We start from the raw sequence: 11,927 nt of genomic DNA on the forward strand, positions 1-11,927 counted from the left end.
ATATTTTACCCACAATAGAAGCAAGACTTTCTGGCCTGTAATTTCTAGGTTCACTTTTTGACCCATTTTTGAAAGCTATTTTGAGACTACATATAAGAAAATATTGCAAACTTTGTTCCAGCTTTTGTCACTACCTATATTTAGTGTAAAATTAAACTAATGCTATTGTATAAAGAGTAACAACCATGTGCAATGCAGTGACAATCTCTGGAACTACTTTGAAGTGTAATAATTTTTTACTGCAATAAAAGTATATAAGTTTAGTCTTGGGTGTTGGGGGGGGGGGGGGGGAGGGGGAGGGGGGGAAATCAGTATAAAATTTGTAGCTATTCAAATTCCTGCTCATTCTGTGGTTATGACCCTATAGGTAGAAGGACTCAATGATTGACATCTATGTTTCTGCAAGCATAACTAGGATCACCCATTATACTTATAATGAGCAGGGATTTAAATAAATTACAAGTCATACAGTATTATGGGAAACGATTCCGCATACCAATCGGCTCAGGTCCTCCTAATTGATAACATGCCGACTGCAGACAAAAGCAGCATGTTCAACTTATCAGGTTTCCGTTAAGAAAGTCCACATTCACTTTGTAGCAATAAATATGCTTAAAAAAAGCCACATTAATATGCGTTTGTATTTGAGGCACACGTTAAAGCAATACATTTAGCAGCACTTTCCTAGGAACAAAAGTTGGTTGCCTTCTGGCCACAATCACAGAGGGTGTTTTCTCAGGGGCATTTTAAGCAAGATGTGCATTTGCAAACATGGAATTCCTGCCTCCAGGAATAGGGTTAGTGGTCTTACAAGACCACACTTGATGGCCCTAGTTTAAGCTAAGGTACCCTATTATCACTACAGATACTCCCCGACTTGAACGGGTTCCGTTCCGGGAGCCCGTTCGCAAGTCCGTTTTGTTCGCAAGTCGAACAAGTAGTAGTATGGAGCGGGATCGCGGGTGGATCCCGCTCCATACAACGTCGGGTGCAGGCTGTTCTTACAGCGGACACCCGGCGGCAGCAGTTCCGACGAGCAGCGCCGCTTGTCAGAACTGTTAACACTTTAAATACTGCTCTGACAGCGGTATTTAAAGTGTTAACAGTTCTGACGAGCGGTGCGGCTCGTCGGAACTGCTGCCGCCGGGTGCCCCCGCTGTAAGAAACAGCCGGCACCCGACGTTCAGGGGGCCCGTACAGCGTCCCACGATGAGATCGCGGGACGCTGTGTGGTTGCTAGGCAGCCGGGGACCTCCTGAAAGGCCCCAGGGCTGTCTATGCAGAGTGCCCATCAAGCGCACGGCTTGCTAGGCGCTCTGCATAGACAGCCCTAGGGCCTTTCAGAAGGCCCCCGGCTGCCCAGCAACCGCGATGTGACCGGACAGGCTTCTATCAGGCTTGATAGAAGCCTGCCCGGTCCCTGCACAGTATGATGTAATGTCATAGCATTACATCATACTGTGCAAAACAGATAGTTCGTATCTAGCGAAATTCGCAAGTCGAATGTTCGCAAGTCGGGGACTATCTGTACTTCTATTATACTACTATATTTAAAACATTTTAAAAGGGGTTTGAGATTTTTTTTTTATGTTAGGGGGAACAGAGAACTAAAATAAAACAAAAACACAACCCACAACTCCCCTTCCAACTATCCTGCTCCACGAGAGGTTACTGCCCTCCCTAATTTCGCCTTGGGACATCTGTGTTACAGTTTGACAGGTGCCTACCCCAGTCAGACTCCCCACCTGCCACTGTCCTCATAGCAGGCATATACTCCAGCACACAAACGTTTAAAAAAAACTTTTGTGCGGTTTTCTTTTACAGTTAATTGTTCTTTGAAAAAAAAGTTGTCAAAAACAATGCAAACACCACCTTCAATTGTAGCACAAAACAAATAAGCCATTTGCCATCGTTACATCAGCTTTTACTTGGAAAAACAGGGATTTAAATCTAAAAAGCTTTTAGAAACTACATCTACATTGTGAAGCATCGCAGCCCCACATCCTGGTTCCTGTACACAGTTACAAGACACGACACAATGCTGGTATGGAAGAAGGCGTTTATTTGAGTGGAGTGCTTTAAGGTCAATTTATAAAATTACAAAATTGATGATAAAAACTTGCTGCTAATAAAAATACAAAATAAAGACTCCAGATGAAGCAAGTGCAACACAGGTGTATAAATTATAATCCAAAAGGCATCTCCAGGTGTTCTGTCCACTCAGGTAAGTGTTTTGTCATTTAATTCTGAAAGGCAAGAAGAAAATACCAGGGGTTTGAATATTCAGAAATTAATGCAGTTGAATAGTTTTTTTTTTTTTGTATCAGAGGAAGCCCATATTTGCTAATAAAGTTTGAGATATGACTACATGTTTATCCCACAAGTATTCACTTTCTTTAACTGTACCAACTCCCACCAGTAACTTTCTCATGAAAGAGACACTCTTACTACCATCACCAACACACAGAAACCCCTTTGAGACCACCATCTAAATTGCATCGAAAGACGGTCTTCCAGTGGATTGGTGCTCTGAAAGAAGATGGCCAATATACACAGTAGATATGATGGGACTGAAAATCTTGTATAAGTGGGCAATCTTCTCAAAGCACATAGCATTTTTGTCTTGCAGGGCTTTCACTGCATTCTTTAATGTACTGTCTTCATTTGTAACTATATTCTTACAAGTTGCTGTCTGCGAATAGTATATGGAATGGCAGATGGAGTAGGGGTAAAGTGAGGGGCACAGGACCATGGGCAGGGCAGACCTAACACTGTAATGTTCAGAAGACGTGAAAGGCTCTGCCCCGATCCCCTTCTTCTTCGGGCTGCATGCAAATTCTCCAGTCCTAGGATAGGTTTCTACTCTCTGCACTGACTGCAGCCCCTTTAACTGAACTAGAACCCTCAAAACACATATCCTAACACTAATGAGTCTCAAAAAGGCACCCAAATTAAATTAAATTTTGATTTTCTATTAAGTTCATTATCATTATTTATACCTCCCATCATTTCTGGCAGTTGTCAAGATCTCGGTTTTCAGTGAATATTAAACTCTGCCCTGGTCACGTAAAGACCATACAGGTACTCCGTATACCTTACAGCCATCAGCTCCATTGGAACAAGTTGCGCCCCTGTGTCATCACATGACCAGGACAGGTTTTCTGCAGGCACACGGGGACTACAACATCATTACTTCATCTTGGAGACAGATTGTAGGGCGGGTACCTTGTGGTTTATTATATTTAGCACATCTCCATACACTCGGTTAAACAATTCTTCTCTTGTATTTGTCCCATCAACTTGTTCTATAAAGAGAAAGAAAAACGTTTTTGTCATGTCACTATTAGTATTCATTTGATCCTCACACGTAGAATGAACACTTACCCACAATTACATTCATTTCCTCCATGATATATTTGTGCTTCACGTACATTGGCCAGACATGGCCATCAAAAAGTCCCGGTGGATCTGGAACTGTGTAATTTCTGGAGCTGTTATGAATGAAACATTAGAAAATCAGGAAGGGCTACAGAATTTAAACAAGAAGCTAGAAGAGCTTATACCCCATGCCCTAGCTTGAATGGCTAAAGAAATTAGCATGACTGAATATATCTATTCAACTAAATCCAAGGATGATCTGAATTCATATAATTACTGTGCTAGAATTATATATTAACGGAAAGCATACCTCCAGTTAAAGAAAAAATACTTATATGGTATCCAGCAATGACACAGGCTCACTAAACACTTGAAGCTCCAAGGGGGCTAAATACTTACACTGTGCCTCCACTCCAAGCCTGGTCCCAACACCAGGTCATATGGCATGACCCCTCTCTCTGTGCCCATCATGTTATCACGGGGGTGCTGCCTGTTCGGTTCATTTTAATTACTAAGCCAGCCTTCCTTGCTATGCCGCAGACGAGAAGGGGGCTGTTGTAGTTATTAAGATCAGCCCAACGGCGAGCCACTTGTGGTGATGTGATGGGCAGAGAGAGAGAGGCCATCCCATGACCAAGTATTGGAATCCGGCTTTATGGTCTACTAGCACCATGACTGCATGCATTATGTATATATTCGTAGAATCTGCAAGGTGCATAAACAGTAGACTTCATATAAATCGAAGTAGGTTTTACAAGTGACACTGTCCAACTATGAGCAATACCATTCAACAGATAGTAAATTCTAATCTTATAGTAGCATTTGGTAAGGCAGCCAAAGTGCCATGTGGAAAGGTAGCACAAGTTATAAAAAAAAAAAAAAAAAAAAAAAAAGCTACAGATAACTTAAGAAAAAAAATTAAATAAATTATATATATATTTCTTATAAAAAATATATTTAAGTAACGGAGATTTGGAACACATTGAAATAAGATAAGGAGAACGATTGTTCAAGACAGTATTCAAGTAAATGAGCAAAGTAGCAATGCAATAATAGAAGTTCTAGATCACATGAATTCAAAATAGAAATTTATCAGAAGACAAAAGTTCTCCAAATAAACTTTTTTTAAAAGAATTCCCAAATCTCAAGTCGTTCAGGACAATCATAAGAATTCATAAAAGTTTCTAGCCAAACATTATCAGCAGTGACACAAATACTGTAGCCGATTACATCTCTGAATTCAGAAACTATTTAGGCTGTTTCTTGGGTGATAAGACAACAGCTGTGTTCTATACTCTTCTGGTACGCAGGGCCTCTAGACAGGAATGGTCATCCAGTCACATTGTTCTAAGCTATCCTAAGGAATGACTAAGCAAGACTTTATATCACAGTGCCAGAGACGATGTAAACTAGTAGTATACAGCAGTACAGTAGAGGCACGTTATACAGGAGGAAGAAAAAAGGTGTCAGATATTAAATAAAGGAGAACTCCACCTAATACATGGCTATTTTTATAGTAAGTAATTGAATGATCACTTCTGTCACATAAGCCCCCGTTGGCAGTACATAAGCGTATGAACTTAGTCGCCAGTAGCAGCCATGTATTCAGAGCTTGGGCTGCATTGCTGTGCTGCCAGAATGCTGACAGCATAGAGCCTCACCCTGCCGTCCACGAGCAGCTGTCTCCTTTGATATAGTACAGTGCCGATTCCGGCCATTAACTCTCTGAATGCCAGAATTACAAATCAGAGTTCCGTTACTACAGCTTGCCAATAAAATAGGAGTGACAATGCACTAATCTGTCCATTAACACTAACTTACAGTTAAAATTACATTTCTATACCTGCAGTTTTAAATGTAGACTATTCCTAACATAAATGGACAAACGACTTATCACCAAGCTCTATCCACAATTAGATTATCCATCCCACAAACAGGGAGCAGTAATCCGCAGTCATTAATAGATGGAAGACAACACATGACATTCTGACACCCGACCTGATGGATAACTAATTACTACTGGAGAGACATAAAAAGCTCTGCTACGAGTCCAAGTAAGGAATTCCGATATGAAGCAAGCTAAAAGGGAAATATAAGCTTCCATCACGGAACACCACAAGTGATTCATGAGCAAACACGTAAAAACAAGTGCATTTCATACCTCCTTCTCCTCTTGCATTCGTCATAGGGTATCGAAATAAAATAACGGTGTGTAAACAACTCAATCAGTGGTCTGCAATGTAAAAACATAGAAGTTAAAACAAAAATTTCTACAAACGCTGGATGGAAAATTTAGGTTATAAAAAGAGTAAGTATATTCTAAAATTAAAGGTTTTGCAACCCATTTTGGGACAACTACAATATATATATATATATATATATATATATATAGCTTTTATCACATTGCAAAAGTTGAGTCCTCCGTCCCATTTAACATACTTCGCTAGTGTGTAGCATATAATATTACCCGAATTTTGGAATAGGCAGAGGGTCCAAATAATAAAATGTAAAAGGGCTGTGCGGAACAAACATCTTCAGAATACAGGGTTGACCAAGTTCTGCGGCCTTCTGTACTCGCCTCTCATCAGCCAAGACCCATGGCTTTTGGGCTCACAGAGACCACAATATTATGGGTCTGCAGAGATACACAATACAATGCCATAGCCTTCTATAGAGAGACTATACAGTGCAGTACCTACATATGTCTCTAAAGTGTATACAAACACACAGAGGCTTTTCCTCATGTATTCAAATGGAATCCATCAAAAGCCACTGTGTATGCTCCCATATGGAGGTATTCTCACCGAGATGCGTTACTATACAGCAGTATAGAGTGAATACAACATACAGAATCATTTCTAGGATAGAATATGGTGCCGCATGGAGACATGTGTATTAACATGGCCTGTAGGGTCTTTGGGTGCAGTATAAAGGATCTGCAAGATACTTTACCATATGCAGAAGCACTAATCACCAGGATCTCATGGTCTGTGCCCAGTTAGCGGGGTTTATATATGATATTTCTCTGTCTTTAGCACATGGGAATCGGCATCCTTTACCAAATATGAACAGTACTTACTCATAAGTGTACAGAAGGAATCCTTCCACAATCAGAATATGACACGTCTCCTGCTCCTTGATTGCTTTGGAGGGCTCACTATCCAGACTGTTATTAACACCATGAGATCGCTCAAACTTCACAGGATCCTTTTTCCAGGCTCGAATGGTTTCAATCATGGCTTCAATATCCAATGCACTTATCACTAGAAAGGGGCGAGACACAAAATTGTTAGATTGCTACATTTGAAAATAACTCAGGTTTTCATGTATTTGCTAATAGCATCACTCCACCTCCACCAGTTATAAGGGGAGTAAAGCAGCGGCACCTTCTTACCATCATACTGCTTAAAGCCATCTTCAAACTGGATCTGGTCCTGAGGCTGAAACAGTGATCAAGAAAAGAAAAATATACAAAAAGCATTGTCTATAGAAAACCGTAACATACAGCAGATTGACATAACATGTAGACATTGATGGTCAATCCTACAACGTGCCTATAGCAGAACACTGAAGTGCCAGATACAACTACTAAATGGAAACAATTCCATGTTTGGCCAATGCTAACTATGGGGTGACAATCAAATAAGTTTTCTTTAAACAAACTTTTTTTTGGCCACACATTTTTTTTTTTTTTAACAGGGTTTTATTTTCCCTTAGGAGATCTATAGGAAACGTTCCGGGGGCGGGGGACAACGACAAAACGCCCCCTTTCCCCCACACCTAGAGCATGCTGAATTTGGGGGGGACCGAACCCCATAGACCCAAATTACACTGTTTGTAGTACATTTCCCAACTCCCTATTGAGCTATGGCCAATATCTGGCTGAGGCATGGTTGGTGTGAAACCATCCAAAGTGTAATTTCCCTATGAAGAGATCAGACTGTATAATAAGTATATGTTTCTTCTATATCTGCATAAACAGAACACAGTCGAATAAGTCCCATCGCCTACCTTAAAGAAGTCATCTTGATGTACAACACAGCAGTTGGGTAGAGCTTTTATCAAGCTGTTGGTCAGAGTGGTCTTCCCACCATTGGTAATGCTAGAACAAGAAGAAATATTTAGCCGAGATGCGCTATATAGTGGGTCATTTACAATGTATTCTGAGCTCTTCAAGGTTACAGCGAGACCAGGTAAATAAAGTGCTTTTTAATAGAGCACAGGACATGCTAACAGATTGTAATACGTTGTGTATCTCCGATTTCAGGAAACAAGACTACAGAGGCTGCTGCGCCTGTTTATTTGCAGAGCGTTTATAGACGGGGAATGGATATCATGTACATATTTGCATCCGCTGTATCCATGGAAGAGAACACAAGACCTGGAAAAACAGCTCTCAGTTGTTAATGACGCACAAGAGAATGCAAATTTTAAGCAAACACTGCTCCGTTCATTCAGCCTTAGGCCTCATGTCCACGGGGAAAATCGGGCCCGCTACGGATTCTACATGTAGAATCTGCAGCGGGTCCCTCTTGCCCCGCGGACATGAGCGCTGAAAATACAAATAAATGAGAATAAACTTACCTCCGATCCGCTCCGTTTCTTCTCTTCGCGGCGGCGTCATCTTCTCTCGTCGCGGCCGGATCTTCATTCTTCGGCTCGGCGGATGTGCATGATGACGTCGGTGACGTGCCCCGCGCATGCGCCGGGCCGAAGCAAAATGATCCGGCCGCGGCTGAGAGAGGATGGCGCGGCGCCGAAGAGAAAAACCGGAGCGGGTAAGTAAAATGTGATTTTTGTGTCCCGCGGATCCGGACGGCTTCCATAGGCTTCAATAGAAGCCCGCGGGAGCCGTCCCCGCGGGAGACCCGCATGAAAATGGAGCATGGTCCGGATTTTTTCATGCTCCATTTTTTTTTAAATCACTTTTATTGACGATCCGCGGGTATTTATCTACCCCGCGGGTGGTCAATGCATCCCTATGGGGTGCGGATCCGCGCGCGGGAGAAGAGTTAAAAATCCGCTGCGGATTTTAATTCTTCTTTTCCCCGTGGACATGAGCCCTTAATGAGGCGGCCCTCAGAGTTTGTTCACATGGGCAGAATACACGTCGAGGAGTGGTCATTCTAAACGTAGGGCTCTATTGTGATCAAAAAAGGCCAGTTGTGGCAGACGTAACAAGACTTTATTATTTAGAAGAGATTTATTTTATACTGTATATTAGATTTAATTATTGATGAAAGGAAACCCCTGTCTATAATAACAAAGACATCATATTAATTTATTAACGTCCAGAGAGGGAAAAAAAAAAAAATTTAAAAAATGGCCGACTCCATATTCAATAAAATGTTGTGCTGGCATTTTATTTCAGGCATTTTCTGTCTTAGGCCGGCTGCACACGAGCGGGACGGATTCTAGGTGCGGGATCCCTCACCGAAATCTGACCCTGTGCCCAACCGGTGACCCCCGCGTACCTAGCATTTTTTTTTAGCCATGTGCAGGCGGCCTGGCGAGCTGTTGGGCATGTGCAGCACCTTTTTTTTTTTTTTTTTTTAAACTCTTGCTTTTCCCGCGTCATTGCCTAGTGATGGCACAGAACCCGCAACCTTTCTGCAATGTCAATTGTGGAAGGGCCGCAGGTCGGACGGCTCCTATTGACTTCAATGGAAGTTGTCCGCACGGAATCCACTCAAAAATAGAGCATGCTGCGATTTTTTCCTCCGCGAGCGGAAAATCGCAGTTGAGCATGCTATGGAAGGCATTTGCTGCGGAACCTGGAGGCGGACACCTGCTCCAAATTCCGCAATACAAATAAGGTCCTTGTAGCCGGCTATAGAGAAGAAGTCTATGACAAAATACATTAAAAATAAATAAATAAAAATGCCAACCCTGGTGCATGCTGCATTTTGAAAACAAAAAAAGAAAACAAAAAAAACCCTGCCACAGACAGAAATTTTTTTTTTTTAAAAAACAACAAAAAACACATAGTCTATTACCTAATAACTTACAGCCATCTGGGCATGGTCCTTTATGCTTAAAAAAAATAAATAAAATCATGACATTTTAAAGCTACCATAAGCCGCCTGCACACACACAGATTTGCATTGCAGAACCTGGAGCGGGCGTTCACCTCCAGATTCCGCAACAAACACCTGTCATAGCATGCTATGGAAAAGCAGGTTTTCCTGCCAACAAGCAGAAATCATATAGTAAGAAAGACGTCAGGCAGCAGGTTTGGTGCGGTTGTATTTTATGCATTCATGAGAATACACAGATAGTAATGCCTCCTCAACACACAAGATGGCGACGTTTCGACTCTAAAGAATGAGTCTTTGTCAAGCAGAAATCAACTGCAATTTTTCGCTCACGGAGGCGGGGAACCACAGTATGCTCTATTTCCAAGACCGTACACCTCAGTAGTACTTATGTGACTTTTACAAAGAAATATAAAAATCTAGAGATCGACAATTTATAGACAAAAGTGAAGGATGGAAAAAAAAAATAAAAAATAAAAACATTTTTAGCCTTGAAACTAGGATGAAGTCATAATTCAATACAGGGATCTTCCCACATAACTTGGTCTAGCAAGTATTATGATTACTGTAAATACGGAAGAAGGAACCTGGCGACGATGATTAACGAGCGCCACAATCAGATACAAGCAAGGCAGTTTCAGAATTTACCATCAGGTATTTTAAAGATTCCCAGTAAGGGCACACCGACCACAGAGGTGCTAGAATGGCACGGCCAATGCCCATGAAGGGCAGGCTGGCATGACATTGAGGACCTCTGCAGCTATTGTCCTCCTACAATGACTCACTGCAACCTGGTTACAGAGTCAACACGTCGCCAGGCGTATTTGATACAATGTCTGATACATCGTTCTGCCCTTGTAAAGGCTGCATTGTGGAAGTGATCCAGAACGCTGCAGCTTATCCGATGGAAAGTTACTAAACAGGAACTAGAAATTATTCCTATGCAACAAATCCATACAAGTCCAGAGAAAGGCGGGAAGAGGCACCATGGTGAGGGTGTGCCAAGGCTGCCCCCCCCCAGCGGGCACACAGATTACTGGATGTGTGGATAAAGCAGCAAACATATGGAGGGAAGACAAAGTCAGCAATGCAAAACATGGAGGGAAGAGAAAAGCCAGCAATATTATGAGATGGGGCTTTGTATATCTATTTATACTACATGGGTTTATATACAAACGGGAACATTGGAAAATACTCTGATTTGTAATTTCACATATTCCTTGACGGATCCAAAAGTTCTTGTTTGCTGCCAAACTATTCAGAAATAGATGCAACATGCAACTAAAAATTCCGAAATTTCTGCGCCAAAATCTGCAGCATCAGATTAAGCTGTATTTTACAGTGCATATCACAAAAATATTCCGCACATCATGTTAAACATCTCTAATCTTCCCCATGTGATGCAATCACAAGCAATACGACAAAAAAGGCACATGTGGAGTGAAAGTCACAATGCAGAACTAAAAGGTGACAACTCATCATATTCATTATTGCTCCAGACTGTTACATCCTGCCCTGCACAAGGAGATCTTCCTATTTTCGGCAATCACTGCACTGCTGGGCTTTGTAGTCCGCCAACACACACTATTATGAAGCAGCAGAGCGTGGTGCCTTTCGCGCATGCGCAGTGACTCACCCGCCAATGCCCACGATGAGTTGCATGTTGTCTCTGTTCATCAAAAGCCACACGCGAGAATAAAAATATAGAAGATGGAAGGTAAAACCCTAGAGAAACGCACAGAGCAGAAGGAGAAGGTCAACGTCAACTACTTATAGAGGCCTCCATGGTGAATACAGCAGCGCGGTGCTCGTCCGGTCACACAGAAGGGCTGGGGGAGAAAGAGCGAGCCGGCGCTGATGCAGGAGTGCGTCAGGTGCTTCTGTGCTGCTATTGGTCACTTAGGGGATGAGGGAGGAGCTACGTGACGTCACCCTGCCTGTCACTGCGGCGCTGGTGGCGATGCTCGGCTATTGCCGGACGGGGCAGTAACGGGGCGTCGTTCTATGTGGCTGCTCGGGATGTGATGGCGGCGGGCAGCGTGCTACATTGTCAGGAACGGCAGACTGAAGGCAGACAGTCCCTTCTCGGTGCTGCGCTGCTCGTGCTGAAGCGTGTCTTCTGTTCACTTTACCGGATGAGCAAACCGGCAGCGACTTATGGGCTCCGCAACAAAAGGACCCAAATAATATTGATTTGTTCTTGAAAGAAACTACAGTGGAGCTTTCTTAAATTGTTTGAAAAAAACAACAACTTTAGGGCGCCCACCCACTGGCGTTTTTTTCCCCTGCGAAATTCGCAGCATTTTATTTTTCTGTAGGGGTCTATGGGACTTGTAATGTTAAAATCGCGATCGCGCAAAATCGCGATTTTGCGCGATCGCGATTTTAATATTACAAGTCCCATAGACCCCTGCAGAGAAAAAAATGCTGCGAATTTCGCAGGGAAAAAAAACGCCAGTGGGTGGGCGCCCTTATATTGAAAAATATATAGAGAGTACAATATGAATGTAACGT

General features: G+C 42.4%; 1 protein-coding gene across 1 annotated transcript; it reads right to left on the reverse strand.

Moving 5' to 3' along the window:
• Nucleotides 1-2,042: 2,042 nt before the first annotated feature.
• On the reverse strand, nt 2,043-11,262 carry LOC136612352 (nicotinamide riboside kinase 2-like). The gene is made up of 8 exons (XM_066592639.1): nt 11,050-11,262; nt 7,390-7,480; nt 6,773-6,818; nt 6,458-6,641; nt 5,540-5,611; nt 3,385-3,491; nt 3,226-3,305; nt 2,043-2,246 (listed from the first exon to the last, which is right to left on the reverse strand). The coding sequence occupies exons 1-8, from the start codon at nt 11,088-11,090 to the stop codon at nt 2,241-2,243; spliced, it is 627 nt and encodes a 208-aa protein (XP_066448736.1). The 5' UTR covers nt 11,091-11,262; the 3' UTR covers nt 2,043-2,240.
• Between the last annotated feature and the right edge of the window lie 665 nt (nt 11,263-11,927).

The sequence above is a fragment of the Eleutherodactylus coqui genome, chromosome 2 (assembly GCF_035609145.1).
Source record: "Eleutherodactylus coqui strain aEleCoq1 chromosome 2, aEleCoq1.hap1, whole genome shotgun sequence".
In the NCBI taxonomy this organism is placed as follows: Eukaryota; Metazoa; Chordata; class Amphibia; order Anura; family Eleutherodactylidae; genus Eleutherodactylus; species Eleutherodactylus coqui.